Source organism: Pinus tabuliformis, chromosome 8 (genome assembly GCF_031772625.1).
Source record: "Pinus tabuliformis cultivar Carrire ecotype Pingquan chromosome 8, CPIR1, whole genome shotgun sequence".
Lineage (NCBI taxonomy): Eukaryota > Viridiplantae > Streptophyta > Pinopsida > Pinales > Pinaceae > Pinus > Pinus tabuliformis.
This window is the reverse complement of record NC_142294.1, coordinates 1,111,559,788-1,111,581,229: the sequence shown is the minus strand read 5'-3', so window position 1 is coordinate 1,111,581,229 and position 21,442 is coordinate 1,111,559,788. Positions and strand designations below refer to the sequence as shown.

The window sequence follows — 21,442 nt, the reverse complement described above, 5'->3', positions numbered from 1 at the left end:
ATAACATTGATTAAAAATCGAGTACCTTTAGTAGCTCCAACTTTGCAAAATTTTTATATATGGCTTGGGACATCAAATGGTTGGTGATAAACATTTGGATCTCGTTTGATGCTACATATATTTCCTTGATCCACTCAATCTCACCAATCTTTGCAAGCATAAGGTTTAAAGAATGCACTTCACATTGAGTCCAGAAGATGTGATCATATTGACCCTCCACAATCAAGCTCGCAGCTCTACAAACCTTTGCATTGTCTGTGATAACTTGGACAACATGTTGTGACCCCACACTTTCTATTGCATCAATAAGAATTGTGGAGATGAACATTGCATCTTTTTCCACTCCACTACAATCAATGGCCTTCAAAAACGTTGCTCCTTGGGGACGTATTGTGATAACATTAATTAAAGGGTGATTTCTTTGGTCTCTCCATCCATCAGAAACAATTGACACCCATGTTTCTGCCCATGTATCATGGATTGATTGTAATTGTCTATCCACAAATTGTCTTTCTGATGTTAACAAAGGAATGCGTACTTTTTCATAGCCAGGGCTCTTGTATCCTTTTGGTGCTTCATTAACTGCTTTAATCATTTGTTGCCAATAAGGAGAGCACACCAAATTGAATGCTAGCCCATTTACATAGATGCAATGAGAAACAGGTTCATCTGCCACTTCTCTACCCTGGTTATTGAACGCTGCTTCAAGAGGTCCTAGAGTAGGTCTTTTATTATTTGTGACAGCTAGTGTAGATGGCAAGGAGACTTGGTTGTGGAGGCTTGCACACATTGTTTTCCCTTAGTGAATCTCCTACCAGCGACATCTTGCAAAGATGCATAAAACTTAACTTTTGCAGGACTTAACCCTATCACAGGTTGGCCATTTGGACCATTCGGACCGGTGCATACCAACACACATGTTTTAGTTTGCCCAGTGAGATGGGCCTTCACTCTAGTTTACAAGCCATTTCGAATGCTATTGCATGCAATACATCTCCATTTGTACGAACCACCCCCAGAGTTTTTGCCAAGTATTTCCACACACTGCCATAAAGGAGATATTGGATCTTTATTAACATTTGCCTCTTCACTCAGTCGTGGTTCATGACGTGATGGTTCCATGTTTATCACAATACATTTATAACCAAATACAAATTAGTAAAATAATAAATTATAACTATAAAAACAAAATTTAAATTGTTGCTTTATAATTAATACATATGTCAAAATAAGATTTAAGAAAAAAATCAATTTCTAAATTATCTATATATGAAAAAAACCAAAAAAACAAAAATGCAACCAAAATATATATATATATATATATATATATATATATATATTAATTAATTGAAAAGACATAACAAAAACAATAACAACACGTAACTTAAAATTAAAAAACGATACTTAAAAACAAATCATTAAACTTCAAAATTATATATATATATATATATATATATATAACCACCAAAAATAACAAAAAAAACATAACAAAATATAAAAACAAAACGCAACCCAAAAGAATAACAAAACAAAAAACAAAAACTTAACAAAAAGAATTACAAAATGTAACATATAATTAAAATACTATATAAAATTTAATACAATATATAATTTAAAACTAAAAAGCACAAAATGTAACAAATAATAAAAATACGATATAAAATTTAATACAATATAAATTTTAAAAAAATAAAACTAAAAAGAAAACAATACAAAGTTCATTTTTTAATGTACGAAAATATAAATAACCTACTACACGGCGACCTCTCCTGCACCAGCGCGGGACAGTGACCATGACCGCGGCAAACACTTGCACCACGAACGAATGACAACGACTAGGAATTAACAATCGCCTGCACCTCGGATATCAACCACTTGACCAACGACCGACCCTCGAGCATTGTTTTCGAACTGCGACCAGTAGATCAAAGTTGAACCACTGTTTTGACCCTCGACCAGCACAGAGCAACAGACCATACCCGTCAAGTTTTATGACGAATGAAGACTGTGTAAACACCATATTTTTTGCGTCAAACAAAGCCACGATAACCAAAAAAAACTCGAGTCAATTTGTCAAACGAGAGCAGTTGAACTGTTAATCGATCGGAGTGGTACTATTAACTAAAGCGTTAACTGAGGAGAGCAGTTGCGCTGCCAATTGATTGGAGTCGTATTGCTAACTAAAGTGTAAATGAGGATCTGCGCCGACCATGGAGTTTTCCACTCGGATCCGCCTCCAAAACCATCAGAACAATCGCCAATCCTAAAAAACCGCCTCCAATTAAGATAAGTGTCGTTCCATCACATAAGGAAGCGAATCCAAACGGATCAGTATCCGTATCCGTTTTAGATTGGGGGATCTACGGTTCCATCACTTGCCCCCCGCAGATCCAGTAACTTAAGTGGAAAGTCATGGCCAGTCTTTTTAGCTACATTTTCATGGTGCTTGGTTTTATAAAACTGCCAACATCCCCTTAAAGGCTAACTTGACTACTTTCTTTTCCTTGACCATATTAATTTAATTTAAATTTTTGAACCAAATATATCCTCAAGAATAAGCTACCATATAACATTTAAAGTCGAGTTCCTTGATCAACTTTAAACGAACACATCACAATGGAGATGAACCATGTGACGTAGCACCTACTGTTAGAGTCGTCTTGACGACTTCAATCATCTTATGATAGTCCTACTTTCAACCTCACTGATTTTACTAGGCAAAAGATTCATCAAACACGAGGTATACTGCAGGGGCTAGCTATCTTCTGGGACTTCTTGTCCATTGAAGATTCCAATTGATGCAATATACGACGTATATTAATACAGTTCAAAGATCGATGTTGGCATCAATGACAACACCATTCAACAGTAGGAAAAGTTGTGAGGAAAAGTTGTTACCCTCCAAACCTAGCTTCAAATACCAATTTTTGACATCTTTGCTCTCTATATATGATGTAATCATGACCTATATATGATATATTCCTGAGTCCTTGTGCCCTGAAGAATCTAGGATTTAAACTGGCTGCCATCCTCAAAATGAGGGGAACTTCCCAAGAGGTTTCCCTCGAGATTTAGTACTTGGTGGGTGTCTGTGTGTGTGGGTCTCTGTGTGTGTGTGTGTCAATTGATGATTCTATTAGTAAGATATAAAATTACTCGTCACCACAAAATCTAGCGGGCCCAGAGCAAAGCCCCACTAGGAAAAACCTGGCCTTTTGGCAACAAAAGAAAGGGTTTCCACTATCACCTCAGCAACCTTTCTCCTACTCTTTAGTGGTATTCAACCACAAAGGAGGTTTCAGTAAATCAGCCAAAGAATATTCAATCACTATGGCTCAAGGGGATAGATATAAGGTCTAACAAATGGGATAAAGTATCTGCAAAGCCTAGAAAGGTCTAGATACTCTATACCAAGCTTAAAGTACTCTATTCCTAGACCAAAAAGATGGTCATTCTAAGTTAGGGTTTTACTAATTTGCAATGATAAGGTACACGATGTCATACAACAACCAAGAAAAATCCTCTCAATAGATAATCAACCAAAGAAAACAAGGCCTTCCAATAGACAAAGGATTGGGATTTATAAATGGATTTTTATGGTCGAAAACATGCATTCACCGCTATAAAAAAAGATGATGTCATCCCTAACAAATAGGGTTTAACCATGCAATAATGATAAACTTTGCTTTTAGTTGATTTATTGATGCAATTCCTCCTTAATGAACCGTAAATACCACATAAATTTTCACTTTTATACAAGTTTCCACAATAAAAACCTAACAACTAACCCTAGACATCTAGTAACAAGGTAAAGAAGAAAAACTTAAATAGATTTAGAGATTGAACAACACAACTTATGATCAGTTCCTTGTCCTAAATGGGTTTAATGGAGTCGTCTAGGGCTAAATTCAATGAGAATGATTTTGATGGAGTAAGGGGGATGACTAGGGCACTTTTGAATCCCAAACTATTTTCCTAGTGAGGGTAGAAATTAAATATAATGAATGCACAATCAGACTTTTTTGTAGGTTTCAATGCGAAAATGTTTTCATGCTATAATGGAGCAAGATTTCAACATAGATTTAGCATTTAATCATGGCATAACATAGAAACCTTACTACACGATATATATATATGGAAAATATAGAAGACAAAGCATGAAACTTACAAAATTTTGCAAAGAAACAATTCTTTCAATCAAAGGAAAACATCTCCATGCAAAATACCATCTCCAAAACAATTCGCACCACCTAAAAGATTCAATTTTGGCTCAAGTAGCAAAAAATACCAATTTGCATTGTTGCACAAGACAAGAGTGATAAATGTGTGATGATGAAAATGAAATAAGGGGAGTCTCTATTTATATGAGGCTTACAACCCTTACATTTACAAATTTACAAAAGATCCCTAATACAAGTTTTCTTAAGTGTTCAGCAAGTAAGAGGGTACAATCCAACCTCATAATAGCTCAAAAACATAAAAATAATGCCAAAATAGCCCACACATGGGGAAATAGCCTCCTCCACTATGAAATCATCCACCAAGGGAGCTCAAAATTCCACAAGTGACAAATAGGTCATGAGTGCCACACTCCAAGAAATAGCTCATAGTCCATGGGTATGCTTCCCAATCATAATGTTATCACCAAGGTGCCCTACGTCACCCTTCCAAGGTCAAAAGTTGTGACATGGTACAACTATACTCAAGGATTAGGGTCGATTAGTGATCTGCAAGCCCTCCCTTGTCATCTCAAGGACAACCATCATCATCCAAGCTCTGAAACAAGCAACGCCTATCAATCAATGTCAAGACCGCCTTAGTGGCTCAACATTTCAGAATTTGTACCCTGTGCAAACATCTTATAGCCCACTGCTCTACTCTGGAGGGACAACATTGCATTAGCAAGGTCATATATGTTCTCTGGAATGGGTAAAGCGACCTTTAGAATGTTGTTGAAACATATGAGAATCATTTCTCAAGAGGTCTTTGTTGTTGTGACAACACCACTTGACAAAACCTTACTCAAAATCAAGTGAAATCATCAATCATTAAGGGCAATAACCATAAATGAATCATAGTGGACCCTACATAATGTTAGGGGCACAAGAATACTTCACACAAAGCTCACCTTCAAATGTCTAACTAGATCAAGTCCACTAAACAAGTTACCTACTTATATTAGGGTTGGTTAGCTCAATATCCCTATTAGGTGTTTCCAACCCCAACGGGGAAGAGAAATGCCCCATGTTAGCCCATCAATCCATAGATGTGTATGAAAGATGGTGGCTACCAAGTGGAAATAACTACAAGGCCTCTGTAATGTTGTTGAAACTCATCTCTCAAGAGGCCTTCGTTGTTGTGACAACACCACCTAACAAAACATTACTCAAAATCAAGTCAAATCATCAACCATTAGGGGAAATAACCTAAGTCACAGGACACGTCCTCCAGGGTCCCGTGTCCCGTATTTTACGTATTGGACACAAAAACGGCCCTAATACGTGTCGAATACGGTTTTTATCGTGTCCTGTAAAATGGAATACATATTCGTCAGTTTTCGTCGTGTCCTGAATTTGGAAAACACGTATTTCGTTGGTAGAAAACGTTGCCTGCATAAGCTGCAATTTGTTTTGAAAGAAACAAATAATTTTTGAGTGGGGCAGCTTAATGATCAAGTCTAGGCCCTAGTATTGATATGCTATTCATGGTAATGTTAAATTCTTAAAGTAAAAGTGACATTCTCCTTAATCTTCATTTTCATCCTTTTACTTAAATTTTTAACATTACCATGAAATGACTCAGGATGTTTGAGAGTGGTTCCAGCCTCATTGGATTTCATATGGAGAAAGTAGAATTTTAGATTTCATTCAAAATCCAACAGACTTATCAGTTTTTCAGGATTTCAGGATTGGGGGATTGCAATGTTTCCATTGAATTTTGTCATGTATTAGGGTATGGAACTTGTATTTATTCAAAAGCACCAATCCCTCTATGTACCTTGATGTTAGTGACATTGGTTGTCGAACTCCTCTATAATGACCCTCCTAAAAATGTATGCATCACACAAACAAAATCTTGACTTGACATGCTATGCTTTTTCTATCTTATGTTAATGCTTAGAGGGTGATATTAATGACAAAGATCCCTATACAGATACAGAGGTAATGACAAAGATACCTCTGGATATTAATGCTTAGAGGGTGATATTAATGACAAAGATCCTGATTTTCCAACCAGAGGGGCCATCGTAGCTGACGCAGAGGCTCAGAGAGCTGACGCAGGGCAGGGCCTCCTGGGGATGATGTAGGCCAAGATAGGCTGATAGAGGGCCAGCACTGGGCTAGGAGAGGCTAACGCAATCCATATTGGGAAGACGTTGGGGTGTCTGGGGCAGATTGGTGCTAAGTAGATGTCGAAAGGAGTATCCGAGACAGTGTCGCAGGGGAGCCCCCTCCCCCCCCCCCCCCTGATCCCGCTCCCAAGCCTTTCGGGAGCGGGTTGAGAGCGCACTCCCTAAAAAAAAATTCGCTCCCAGCCTTTTCGGGAGCATTTTGCCTTTTCTGCAATTTTTTTTGTAGTAATGTTCGAAATGCAATTTTGTTTGAAAGAAACAAATAATTTTTGAGTGGGGCAGCTTAATGATCAAGTCTAGGCCCTAGTATTGATATGTTATTCATGGTAATGTTAAATTCTTAAAGTTAAAGTGACATTCTCCTAAATCTTCATTTTCATCCTTTTACTTAAATTTTTAACATTACCATGAAATGACTCAGGATGTTTGAGAGTGGTTCCGGCCTCATTGGATTTCATATGGAGAAAGTAGAATTTTAGATTTCATTCAAAATGCAGCAGACTTATCAGTTTTTCAGGATTTTAGGATTGGGAGATTGTTATGTTTCTAGGTGACACCACCTGCCCGGGCTACCCCTGCCACCAGTAGAGGACGTGGTCTACCTCCTATAGCTCCTACTTCTAGTTCTTCAGCTTCATAGCAAACTCCACTGCCAACTCCACAAGCACCAGCATCTACATCTAGAGGGAAAGGGAAAGCTGTGGCATTTTCTCGCAAGAGGGGCAGAGGAAATCAATAGGATTAGACTTTAGTTATTTTCTTATGTGTTTGTAAGTTGTACATGAACAATGAACATTGAATATTCAAGAATCAAGACCAAGCATATCACATTTTGATTTCTAAATAGTAAATTTTGATTCTATTTATTTTTTTAAAGTGAACTATGAACTTTGAGAAGTAATTATATTTAATTTGATTAGATAAGCTGCAACCTACAATTTAATATGGATAAAAAACTATATTTCGGTATATATATATATATATATATATTTAAATATATATAAAACGTGTCCCCCGTGTCCTGTTTCCAAGTCGCTGCGTTTCGTATTGAATACTCGTATTTACATGTCCTCCGTGTCTCGTGTCCTCGTGTCATGTGACTTAGGAAATAACCATAAATGCATCATAGTGGACCATACATAATGTTAGGGGCACAAGAATACTTCACACAAATCTCACCTTCAAATGTCTAACTAGATCAAGTCCCGTAAACAAGTTACCTCCTTATATTAGGGATGGTTAGGTCAATAACCCTATTAGGTGTTTCCAGCCCCAAAGGGGAAGAGAAATGTCCCATGTTAGCCCATCAATCCATAGGTGTGTATGAAAGATGGTGGCTACCAAGTGGAAATAACTTCAAGGTATGGTGCCATAGCTATGTGACCAACTAATGGAGGTCCAACATCCCAAGTGTATAGATGTAAGTAGGGAGCAATCATGGAGGCATGAGTTACCAATTTCCTCGACCTGCTTTTTCCACCCCTCTGGTGCACCTTTTACTTCTTTACGATTTGTCTTTATTTGGGTGCATAACTCAAAAGCCCAAGCTTGCTTTTGAGATTTTCCATTACCCCTTAAGGATGAGACAATTTATTGCTCATCGAGGTTGGCACTATTGAAATTTCTACAAGATGCACAATAGAATACAATTTTGTGGCAAAAAATTACTTCCTAATGATTTTCACACATTATTCGATGCCACTCATATCATTGAGCAATTACACTTCAGAAAATATCAACAAGAAATGCAGCAAAAATAGTAAAGATCATAGAATGGAAACCATGTGCAATAGAGACAATATTTTTACCCTGAGAAACTCATTCTTGCGAGAAAACCCAATAATTTTTCTTTAGGATAAATTATTCTTCGACAAGGTTTACAAATCAATAATTTGTCTAGAAATTTGTGCCAATATCCAAGTCAAAATACCAATCAAACCTAGTCAAACACCAGCGAGTCAACACTGGTAAAACCAGCCAAAATAACCAGAAGTCAACATTGGTCAAACAACCAAATTTGAAATCAAACTTCGACCTTGCGTTCAACTCAACCTACGACTGGTCAAATTTTGCGGTAAGCTTGTAGTCAAATCCACACATGCAGCCTCAAAAATTTGGCCAAACAAAACATTCAACACTCGGTCAAACAGAACAATCAACGCTTAGCCAAACAACTTAGTCAAAGAAAATCAAAAGCATCCTCCTCCACATGTGCGACTGAGAGAAATAGAATTTGGAAAATCTGATCAGATTTGATCTTCATTGGTTGAACAAATGAGGCATCACATCATCTATTTATACTTGTTGAATGGGTGTGACAACCCAAGGGACACATCCTTTCACTTCCATGGGCCGACTTGACTTTCTTGGGCTGCCTTAATGCTCCAAAAATAAATTTCAATTTCAATTTTCTTGGGCCAACTTGGTGACCTCTTTAGCCATTCAGGTATACCTCTCGATGCTACAAAAAAAATTAACACTCCCTCTTAGAGAGGGAGGTATTCTCGTTAGTTGAAAAATGATTTCCCCTTAGCTCAAAATTCTCCTTCCAAAAGAGAAGTTCAAGAGCTTGCTATGTTGATGTAGTGTCTCCTCACATGCATGTCTATAGATATAGATCACTCCATCTTGTAGTAGGCAATGTGAGTAACCCAGGCCATTTACTCCTGGCCAAATCAACATGGCCCAGCCAAATAACCATGGCTTCTCGAGTAAATGTATCAATCTTCTCTAGTCAAATCAACATGACCCATCCAAAGTCCTCCATGGCTTCTCAGGAGAGGATCTACTCCTAGACCATTCACCCCTGGCCAAGTCAACATGGCCTAGCCAAAGTCTTTCATGGCTTCTCAGGCGAATTACATCAATCTCCTCTAGTCAAATTAGCATGACCCAGCCAAAATCCTTCTTGGCTTCTCAAGAGAAGATTTGTCCAATTTAGCAATTACTCTAGGCCATTCACCCCTAGTCAAATCAACATGACCCATCCAAAGTCCTTCAAGGCTTCTCAGAAGATGGTCTGCCCGATCCTGCAAAGGCATCAACACTCCCTCTCAACGAGGAAGACATTTTGCATCATGCCAAGCTTGTTTCTAAGGTACATAAACTTCACTCTAGATAGAGGCTTGGTAAGAATGTTAGCAATCTGCCAAGAGTACATAAACTTCATTGCTCCTCCCTGTACCATGTCTCAAATGAAGTGATATTTGATCTCAATGTGCTTTGGCCTGATCAAATCAATGTTTTTAAAACCGGAACTGGTGACCGGACCGGTCCACCTAATGAACCGGTTTACCGACCGGAACCGGTCTAACCAGGACTGGTTTGGTCTAAACAAACCGGTTTTTAAAAAATACATTAAATAATTAATTTTTAATGAAACAAAACTTCTGGTGCAGAAAAAGCTGTCGATCCATAGAAATCCTCCAGGCCTCAAAACTCTATCCCAGTCGAAGATGACATAGTCCAAGAATTGTAGATCTATCCAACCATCCAGAAACCGCGTAGTATGGATGAGATCCAATGTGTTGTCAAAGAAGGGTAACCTCTGATTGATTGCTAGATAAAGAAGAACAAGTCCTCTAAGAGCAATTGTCTCACTGAAAGGAGCACCAATATTGATAGTAGCTGAAACAATTGTTACATTAAACTCTCTCATTCTAGCTGCAAATGTCCCAGTTCCGATACTGAAATCCAACCCAATACGTATCTCCCCAGGTTTAATGCTCAGAACATCAGCAATAAGAAAATCTGGATTGTTGGAAGAGTTTTGAACTTGCATCCATCTGGGAAATTCATGACTAGTAAGGTTAAAGCATTCAGAACATTTGAAAAATCCTTTGTGAGACCTATTGTTTGCTAAACATGTGAAATTCTTGCACTGGTAATGACTCCAACGAACATTCCTATCATCCGGGAGCTTCCAAAGGGATTCATTGATGGGAAATGGTTTCTGGTAATACTTAGGAGCTCTTGCAAAACATCTTCTTCTTGGTAAAGGATCACATCCATGAACCATTAATTTTTGAGCTATATTCCAGTCATCTTTACAGTAGTCACCAATATCATAGCCCATGTATTCTTCAAGTTCTTCTTTCATTGAAAAGCAAGCATGACCAATGCTTGGGAACGTTCCATTTGCTCCAAGAAAATTCTTCTTACCCAATCTGTTTTCCTTTACTGTAATATACTTGCGAACTTCTTCTATAAAGAAGAAATCTGCCAGTGGATTGGCTTTCTCATCAGTGGAAGTTCCAGCTACTTCCATTGGATCTTTAAGCTGAGTATTGATATCTGCGTTTTCAGGTACCAAATGCACCCCAGGAAGTCTTATTTGATCTAGGAAAATTTTAATAAAATCCACAGGGACAAGAATTTCTGCAAGAACTGTGCTGAATTTCAAACGCTCTGATTCAACTGTCTTTGGTCCTTCGGATCCTTCGCCATGCATCTCCTCTAAGGATTTTTCTATCATATTATGAATTCCCTCTACTTTTATCTTCATGTCTTGGAGTTTGGAAAAGAGTTCTGCAGATGTAACATTTGGATATTCTTTATGGATGTAAAAGTGTTTGCAGTTGTTTGCATCATTCACAAAGAAACTTGAAGAGTAGAGTTTCACTAAGCTCGTCAAACTGAGAACTACTAGCACTCCTAATAGCAATTGAAGACCAGATACCACCTTGGTCAATTTCCCTCTTTGAAAACAAGTTAATCTCTGCATTTTTTCTCCGGGTTAAATATTGATCCACACACAGAGGAATTCAGTGGACCTTCTCAATTCTCCTTATGATATTGCTGTCAATTAAACGTCTGCAGAAAGATTAATGAGGCCTTTTCTACCGTAGAGGCACCGAACAAATCTTTTATCCACATAGCAGAACATCATGCTGGTTGGAATATAACAATCCATTTTGCAGCAATTCTTCAAAACCCCACTGTAGACATTGTCATGGAAGGACTTTGCATGAAGTAGGACCAAAACTTACTGTAGAAATAGGGAACAAACAAGCAGGTGGCCTAAAACCGGCCGGTTTGTTACAAACCGGCCGGTTCCGTCCTAAACCGGCCGGTTTTCACCGGTTAGGGCACAAAAATGGATAAATCAGCATTCAAACCGGGTTTTTTGGCCGGTTTAGACCGGCAGGCTTGCTAACCGGCCGGTTAGACCGGTAACCGGTTTTTAAGAACGGTTTTTAAAACACTGGATCAAATAGCCTTACAAGTAGCTTCTGAAGACAAATTGCATCCTGACTTGTGGCACCAGCTATTATATACACTAATTCTACTGTACAAAGTGTGACGAAAGTCTACTTCCGGCTAAACTAGGATATCATAACCCATCCCAAGCTGAAGCAACACTCTCGAGGTGCTCCATTCGTCCTTTGCACTCCCTGCTCAATCTGAATCTGTATATCCCTACAAGCTCACTTCACCACTTGAGATATATCTCAAACCATATCCAACAGTACCACACAAGTATCTCAACACATGCTTTGTGCAGCCCAATTTATCTACCTCGGCTCGACCATATAATGGCTCAAGGTGTTCACTACAAAGCATGTATCCGACCTGGTGTTAACCAGGTACATCAAGGATCCAATCAACTGCCTATACATCATGGGATCCACCAAATCTGAATCTGAAGCGGAATCACTCAACTTCTTCAGATTGGTCACCATAGGTGTAGCCATGGACTTGCATTCCATCATACTGAATCTCCTCAAAATCTAAACAATGTACTTCCCTTGTCTAAGGAAGATCTCATCAGGTCTTTGCCACACCTCCAATCCCAAGAAATAATGTATCAAGCCAAGATCCTTCATCTCAAACTTTCGAGGCCAACTCCCTCTGACACTGAAGCAAATCCTTTTGTGGTAATCCAAGTTGCTCCCTTTGTCACATAAGCAAGTCTTAATGCCTTTGTTGCTTCCTCTGTCGTTGAAGCATACTCTATAATCTAACATGGTCCCCTCATAAAAGGCATACAGCTCCTAGAGACCTCCCATCTCTAAGCATCTTGTCTAACAATCTCAACACATGACATCCTCTTGGAAGGTTGCTCCTTCCATTCTGCCTAATTGTCTTCTTACTTGAAACTGGAAGCTCTTTCGCCCATCTAGCACAGTCCTAGATGTCTTAACAATTTGTATAATCCTCCCTCTCGAACATCAATCACTTCCTGCTAAGTCTAAGCTCGACCCTGTAGGCCATACAAGAACCTGACCATCTGGTGAGTGGAGCAAAAATCTCCTCATAGTCCACTCCCTCTTTTTGGCGGACCCTCTTGCCACAAAATTCGCTTGTAGGTTGCCATCTGATGTGTGAATCATCGCTTTGGAAACATCCACAATGGACATATTCTTCCTTTCCCCATTTAGGAGGCCATGGAAAAGAAAGAAAAAAAAAGCATAACCAATCAAAATACAAGGACAATAGGTTGACAAAAAATAAAAGTAATAATAATAATCAAGAGAGAAAAAATATAAAGTACTTATTTCTTGATCCAAGGATTGTGGGGAATTGTCAACTTCCTCTTTGATAAATCTGTAAGAGAGTCTCAGAAGCTTGTCATATATCTTGTCCACAAACCAAACATCACTATTATTGGTAATAGTTTCTAAAGGAAAAATTCCTTTGACTTCTTCTGAGGTGGATGTTCATCATCATCATCAACATTGGTTGTTGATGCATGTTGCTTTCCCTTCCTTTTCTTCTCAGGACACTAGGAGGCATAGTGTCCAAAATCATAACAAATGAAGTACTTGACCTTGACATATCCTTCTTCTTCTTATTCGGAACAAGAGCAAGTCTTCTCCCTGTATTCTTCTTATAAAAATTTCTGAAGTTCCTTCTTCCTTCTCCTTTCCTTGTGTGAGTTGCAAAAGCTTGAGTTTCTTCATCTTGCGGATTCTGCAAGCTATTCCTAGACAACAATTTGGTTTCCTATTGGAAAATCAGTGCATATCTTATCAAGCTTGGGTATTTTTTCTCATGCACAAATTCCCTAACTAAATGGTTCCCATGAGGAAGTAAATCCATTGAGAGTACAAACTTTGTATTGCCAATGGTATCTGCAATGTCTACAAGCTCATCTATGATCTAGGAGACTCTCATAAGATATGAGACAACAGAATCTAATCTAGTCATCATGACATTACTAAGATGATCTCTCAAGGTTATCTTCCTACTAGTGGTTGTTGCACTCATACAATCCTTAACAAAGCATCATATACTTCTTTGGCAGCCTTCAATGCAGCAACATGAGGAATCAAGTGATCCTTTATGGAACCTACCAAGATTCTCTTCGCCTTGGCTTCATTTTTCTTATACTTGGCTTTCTCCTCGGCTCCCTCTGGGTCTGGAATAACTTTCTCCACATGATCCTGAAGCTCATTTTCTTCCAAGATCTAAAGTTGATGGCACCTTCTAACGTGTCTTCAACTCTGAGACTTGATGCCATTTTGACAAGAGATCCAAAAACCAATAAAGTTGTTCAACATTGGTCTCTTAGGTTGACTTCAATGGCTGCTCTTTCAACAAAGCTCTAATACCATGTTGAATTTTCTAAAAGATGCAATTTTCTGCCATAAAATTATTTCCTAATGATTTTCACATAGTATTATATGCCATTGATATCATTGAGCAATTATACTTCAAAAAATATCAACAATAAATGCACCGGAAATATTAAAGATCGTATAAAGACAGCCATGCACAATAGAGACAATATTTTTACCTAGGAAACCCAAGCTTGGGAGAAAACCCAACAACTTTTCTTTAGGAGAAACTATTCTTCAACAAGGTTTACAAATCAGCAATTTATCTAGAAATCTGTCAATATGCAAGTCAAAATACCAGTCAAACCTCGTCAAACATCAACAAGTCAACACTAGTCAGACCAACCAAAAGACAATGTTGGTCAAACTTTGGCCCTACAGTCAAATCCACACATGCAACCTATGATCAAATCCGCATGAGCATCCTCAGACATTCAGCCAAACAAAACAGTCAACGCTCGGTCAAACAAAACAGTCAATGCTCGGTCAAACAAAATAGTCAATGTTTGGTCAAACAACTCGGTCAAAGACAGTCAAAGATGTCCTCCTCAAAAAGTGTGGCTGTCCAAGAGAGAGAAATAGACCTCAAAAAATCAGGGCAGGCTTGCTCTTCATTGGTTGAACAAATGAAGCATCATGTCATTTATTAAAACTTTTCGAATGGGTGTGACAACCCAAGGAACATGTCCCTTCACTTCCCTGGGCCGACTTGATGCTCCAAAAATAAAATTTTAATTTTAATTTTCTTAGGCCATTAGGGTATACCTCCCGATGCTACAAAAAAAATCAACAGGGAGTCGGGACAATACAAAAGTTCCTTTTCTATGGATGAAGCATCATGTGCTTGAGGAACCGGATATGGCTAATGAGAGGGGTAGAGCTCAAGCTAGCATTTTTCCCACACGCTAAACAAATATCCCAATCATCTTTTGCATTTTATATTTTTCTCTCATTGGCTTTCTTGTGTTTTTATCTTTCTTTTTGGTGAATCAACCTCCAGGGCTAAGTTTTACAGGGCAAACTCAATGATGAGGATGAAGGGTGCCAATCCCAATGACCACTAACCACCAGCCTGAAGAATGAAGATGAATAAAGGAAAGAAGGAAAGTGGTAAGTTTTGAATATCTTGGACATGCTACTTCAATCAGTGTCTCCCTAGTAGTGTCCTTCCTAAAACCCTAAGGCCTCAAAGGAGCTCCTATTGGACTAGAGTCAAAGACTAACCTCCCAAGAGAAGTGAGGGAACAAGAATACAGTCGAGATCGGTTAATCATCCAGTTTTCCCCTTGTTCCATATTAGTATTCCCATAATATTAAGTGAAAGCACATGATTTCTAAAATAGTTATAGCATATGGCGATGGACAACCCACCTTCCTTCAAGAAGGAATGTTGGTGGGAGAGAAATCTGACCAGAGTAAGAAGTGTAAGATCCATGCATCATGCTATGTGCTAATCATATAGAACTGATGGCTATCCAAAAAAGAGAAAAACTTTTTTCCTATGGCTTACCCATTTTTTTGTGGGTAACAAGTCCTATGGTTTACAAAGATACACTTAAATATGTAAGGTTTCATTTGTTTTTATTTAATGACAGAGGAAAGTATTCAATCTAAAGATGATCACAAGTCCTCAAACATTTTACTCTATATTTTTGGAATGGTAAATGATTTTCCACATACATGTTCCAAATGTAATCCCCTTTGTTGTCATTTGTGGCCAAGTAGATAAGAGAAAAATTGAGGAGATGAACATTGAAAACCATTACAAGATTGAAGACCCTATATATTATATGCATTAAATTTGAGGAACAGAAAAGGCATAGCATGAGAGGAAGGTAGTAAAAGCTCTATTTAAAATTGTTTTGTTAACTGCAAGGTACATTCACATAATGTACATAGCATAAAAGGTATTTTGTCATTATTACCAAATTATAATTATATGTATATTTATTTATATATATTATTACATATGTTGATGCAAAAGCAACATTTTATCGAGGAATGTCATTTTCAATGAGGTAACAAGGTGGCCATGCACAACGTAATTATGTCCCTTGTACACTAACAAAAGCCTACATATAAATCTTACAAGCTATGTTGCAGGAAACAGCCCCCAACCTGGTGTACCTGTACCAGAAATGCTGAAATGCCTATATGGAGTTTCCTGTTTTGGAAACGCAGTCGAAAAGTTTCAGGAGCATTTCAGCCCATATCTGCCCAGTTTCCGTGGCTCTTTTTGCTTGTGCAGGCTCATTCAAGCACCCAAGATGGTGTGCAGCCCTTCTATGGCCAAAAAAATTTAATGTACTACTAAAATTTATCTCTAATCAGTCCACAAACTAATTTATCCTTAATCAATCCACGTTCTAGTTCTGTTGATGTTTTATTTCTATTTTTGTTGATGAGGATGAGGATGAGGTTTATTAGGATATGTAATTGTACTTGTCTTTAGCAAATGTTTTGTTTCATTCTCAGCACATATAACCACGTAAAAAGGGCTGTTTTGGATGTATAGCCTCATGTATAAAGGCTGACTTTGGAATCTTGGATGTATAGCCCAATCTATAAAGGATAAATTTGGATGTTGCATCATGTAATCATCTATGAGAGTTAATATAGGCTTGATTTTCCTTCTAAAATTCCATTTATGTGTCTCTTCTTTTTCTTGCAAGATAATTTATTTCACCTGACTTTTCTATTTTGGAGATCACATTTCCAACCTTACCCATTTCGGAATCTTCCAAATGTTTCAACATTTTGTGCAACTTAGCTTACAAGCATCACCAACATGGTAAATAGAAATCTCAAATTAAAAGGTTTATAGCCAATAAGAACCATTGTCCAGGGACCTTTAGTAACTTCATCACCATATAAACAGGATGAAATTGAAAAATTGAGTGTGTCTAACCTGTGTTCTTCAGTTGAAGAAAATGCTCTTTTCTATTCTTGTTTGATTGCCTCAACCAACAAAGCCTTCACAGAAAATGTTTGTTTCTAAGCCATAAGTTTGTACAACTGATCAATGATCCATTTACAGGTAAACAAATTCTTAAAATATGCAGGCACAAAAGTTTGTGTGACTTCAACCATATTAACATTCTCGACAAGGAGCTTATAATGTTTCCTATCCTCTGTTTCAGTTTTTCATAGCATGAAATGGCAGTGTTTGTCTGTCAGTTGGGTTTGTCTATCAAACAATAGATTTGCATTTTCAAACGATTTATTTTTCTCTTAACTCCAAAATGAATCTTGGGCTTAGGCCCGTACCCAGGAGAATCCCAACTGCCTTAATACTGTAAAGACAAGCAATCCTTGGAATTGGCATGCTGTAAGTGGGAAGCCTAATGTGTAGTACTAGTAAGAGCAGTCACCCAACTGGCAGGAAGCAACAGAATTCCCTGCCTACCAAATGCTGGGATCCTTTTCCTGGCACCAGTTTCCTGCAACAATGCACTCTGTTACCGCATATCGCACACGAAGGAAATCACTGGTAAAAGGATTCAGTTTGCCAAATATATCTAGTACATGTGGGGTAGAACACAAACATCTCAAAGTATAGCAGGCCACCTCATGGCACACGCATAAGCAGACTAGATTACTAATTTACTACTATATATTATGCATTGTGTATACAATTGAGGTTTAAAATTAGTATCAAAGTGTTGTTTCTGAAGAAGTTGACAGGAAAACGCATAAAAGTAAATTTACGCCATAATAATAGATTTTCTATCTTCAAGAAAACCAGCCCTTTTGCACTAACTTGAGGTGCTACTCCTCCACTCTATTTCATCGATAGGCATATACTTTAACCATAATATTCTACCAAGTTATATTTTCATCCTCCAAGATTGCGTGGATATCTTGCAGAGTCAGATTTTCAACTTTCATACAAAAACAATCTGATCGGGATTACCTCTCTGAAATGCTATAGAATTCCTGTCGTAAACCGTGATAATCACCCAATAGCTAGCTTATTGGTAACCAAGACTATATATCTGACAAATTTGTTGGGCTATGCAATAATATAGAATATAGAGTAAATATTGATCATAAATATGGAGCATAAGCTCACAGTTAAAGAGTAAATAGCCAGGAAATTTCTCTAATCAAGGTTGATACTGCTTTAATTCTACTTCTCACATAAATGAAAACCTCCTAGAACAAGCAGTAAACTACAGGAATCTAGCCCTCAAATTCTCACCACAAATTAATAAGTATTTCAACAGAACGTATGCACAGATATGTAGCAGCATCACCCTCATGAAGTCTTTAAAAAATAAAAACCCAAACACCAGAATACCTGAGAGGCTGCTTCAAAGACAGTAAACTTCTTATTAAGGTTTTCGTCTAACTCCAATATTGCAGCAACATTGCCACATCTGAATGCACCCAAAAAATCAGTTAGAAGACATGATTACAGATTTTCTCACTTCAGAAACATGCAGATCTGTAAATTCGCAAGTGGATCAAATTTAAAGACCTGTAACAATAATTTGGAGCTGACCAAACTGTCACTATCTGATTATTGAACATCCATTTATATCCTTCCATGACCAGCTGGTGAGCACGGCAAATGAAATCAATCTTATTGGTATGATTGAATGTAGAGACAACATTTCCTCCAAAGAGAAATCCAGCACCTCTTGGACTTAGACCCCAACCATCAACAATGTCTTCTGGATCTGACCAAAGAAGGTCACACATAGCACCATCATGAGGCACTTCCTGCTTTCTATCAATTGTTCTAATCTGCTCACGACAAAAATCATACTTAGCATCTAACAAATAACAAAAATCATAGTTTCTAATCAATAACAAGAACATAATTCTGCATTTGGAGATCTACATAAAGCAATGCAGGTAATGCATGCCTACATGTGAATTTTCAAAGATCAACTAACATACCCAACAAAATAAACTATAAAATATAGCTCAAAATAGAACACACCTGATCTAAATTTGATATCGCAGGAGAAAGACCGCCATGCACACTAAAGATACGGTTCTCAATAAGTGCAGATAAACTGCAAAGCAATAACAGCAACAAGTTAAGCACCCAGTACAAAACAAATTAAAAAGAAAGAAAGCAAGTCTATGATTCTCTAAGAATCCAGCAATTCTCAAATGGATTGGCTAGAAATAGAAAAACACCACCATCAGAAAGATCAACCATCCCCAATACATATTGATATATCACCATTGCATTATCGGAGCATTTCACTTTAGTTGGCAAAGTACTGAACAGCTAACAGGTCAAGGACATAATAGAAAACAACAAAACTTTGCAGTAAAGCAAGCTTCCCTTCATTCATTAACCACGTCAAATCCGAACTAAATGACAATAAAAAATTGACATATAAAAAGGGCCTAACAATAAATGTACTCTTCATAAATGTTATTGCAGGTCATATACCTCAAGTAGTCAAATATATCTGTGCAATACCGCCACACATTTACTGATCCATACTTCCGAAGGCATTCATCATAGAATCCGTATACCTGCCAAATAATTCTCCAATTGACAAGTAGAATATCAGTAAAAATTGAATTGTTTTCTGTCACCATGCCAGTGACCAGATAATCAAGTATAAAAGAAAAAATGCAAGCTATGGTGTACTTCCCCCTCAGGCAAAGGCCTAGCCCTGACAACTGCTCTATCAATTCCATATCAATTACCTGTGTAATCTGCCGGCTCTCATGATTTCCCCGGATAAGTGTGATTCGATCAGGATATCGAACCTGTACCATGCATATTGCTCACTCATTCTCAACATGTAAATTACCATTCAAAATCGACCATGAAACAAAAACCTTGCAATTAATGAAATGTTATTGTAGACAACACGAGTATAGAATTCTAATAGCAGGTAACGAGATTTTTAAATAGAAATTTTCCAACAGTTTGAAACTTTGAAGCAATGTTATCAGAACTAGCAGGTCCAGACCAATCCACAAAAAAAATTCAAAATTGCAGCTTGCTTAACCAGCCCCCAAATTGGAACCAAACCAGTTTTTGACCAGCTCTTCACTGAACAGGTCTGACCAACAGTGCTTATGTACCCCCAAAAAAAACACAAAAATAGAGTAAAGCCCCCACGCAAACCCTAATCCGAGTTATAATCATGCCCCCTGCCACCACCCCTCCCCCCATTGCAACTCTATTTCAATATTTGTTTCACATTCTTCTCATTGATTATTTGTGAGCATTTCGTGAATGCAGAGCTGCAGCCAAGAGAGTTGATTCAGAGTGAGGTTGGAGAATCAGAGACATGAATTTACCAGTAGCAAGATGCTATTGCTGTGTATGAGTCTAAGAAGACTAGAAAGCATGAGTTTACTAGTAGCAAGCTTGAAGACTCAAAGGCATGAGTTACTAGTAGCAAGGTGCCATCCATGAATCTAAGAAGACTCAAGGCATAAGTTTACAAGTAGCAAGATGCAGCCTGTATGGTCTTGTTGCCACAAGCATACTTGCAAAAATATTGGAAATGTTCCCAAATTAAGAACAATACAAAAACAATCCATGGCTGCATTTGAAACTAATCAATCTTTAGACTTGGAGAAAGTAGATTCCAAAACTACTTGTGTTATGATAAATTTGTTTAGAATCTATTGATAATCTCCCGAAACAAATATATTGATAATATAAGTAGAAATTTTACCTCATTGAACTGATCAACATGTACAGGATACCTCAGATGATTTTTAGTAAATATACCACAGCATCCACACTTTCATTCCTGATAACTTGAAACCAATTTTCATACATTATAGCAAAAGAATATGTGTACACAACTATAGAATTGAGTATCCCAGAGGGGTAGCTAGGTTAGTAAAAGCATACCTTGGGGCTCCTTTGATGGTGCCAACCAAGGCAATCCTGGGTTGTGTGGGGATGGTGGTGCTATTTACCTGTCCAACTCTCTCTTCTATACTTTCAAATTAGGCTTGGGCCAAGAACTAAAAGCACTAGCAGCTCTGCTAAGGACTGCTCTGGAAAAGGGGATAAATAGGTTCAAGTGTTTGCTGACTCTAGCATCTGAATAACAGTTTCTTCATCATCTATTTTCACACATTTTCAGAGGGCTGAATGACCTAACTGATAGGCTTTCAAAGCAGGGGATTCATATTCTTGAAGGGCAGCCAAAGATGGTTGATCATCAGAATGGGCAGTCCCTCCCCCTGGACTCAGGAGACTAGACATCTCCTCTTCTGATCATTGACTTGTTTGTTCAAGTGTAATGTCCCCGAGGGTTTAATTGGCCCAAGGGACGAAGTAGCCTATCAATCCCCGTAGGCTATAGTCCTCGATAAAGGGAAAACCCCAAAATACCCAATGTTTGGGGCAGCTGGGGCAAAAGCCCAAAGTTTGGATTTGATGTGACCCTCATCAATTAATTAAAGAGAAAACCCCCCTCAAGGAAATCTATAAATACAAGAGGATGACAATCACTTGGGTGTCACTTGGACTGCATAATTTGTCTCTCTTTTCTTTGAGCCTGAGGCTCTGAGGGTTTAAGACCCCATTTTT

At 38.0% G+C, this 21,442-nt stretch overlaps 1 protein-coding gene across 2 annotated transcripts in view; it reads right to left on the bottom strand.

Moving 5' to 3' along the window:
* The window catches only part of LOC149239237 (serine/threonine-protein phosphatase PP-X isozyme 2), a 201,814-nt gene that overhangs the window by 27,973 nt on the left and 152,399 nt on the right, over positions 1 to 21,442 (bottom strand). For both annotated transcript variants that reach the window (XR_016246434.1, XM_089373354.1), the window contains exons 3-7: positions 19,588 to 19,650; positions 19,325 to 19,410; positions 18,860 to 18,935; positions 18,392 to 18,660; positions 18,212 to 18,290 (exon numbers count right to left, since the gene is read on the bottom strand). Coding sequence is in view for 1 of the 2 variants with exons in the window: in XM_089373354.1 (XP_089229480.1) it covers positions 18,212 to 18,290; positions 18,392 to 18,660; positions 18,860 to 18,935; positions 19,325 to 19,410; positions 19,588 to 19,650 (573 nt within the window). In the remaining variant the exon portion in view is untranslated. The remainder of the gene's footprint in view (positions 1 to 18,211; positions 18,291 to 18,391; positions 18,661 to 18,859; positions 18,936 to 19,324; positions 19,411 to 19,587; positions 19,651 to 21,442) is intronic.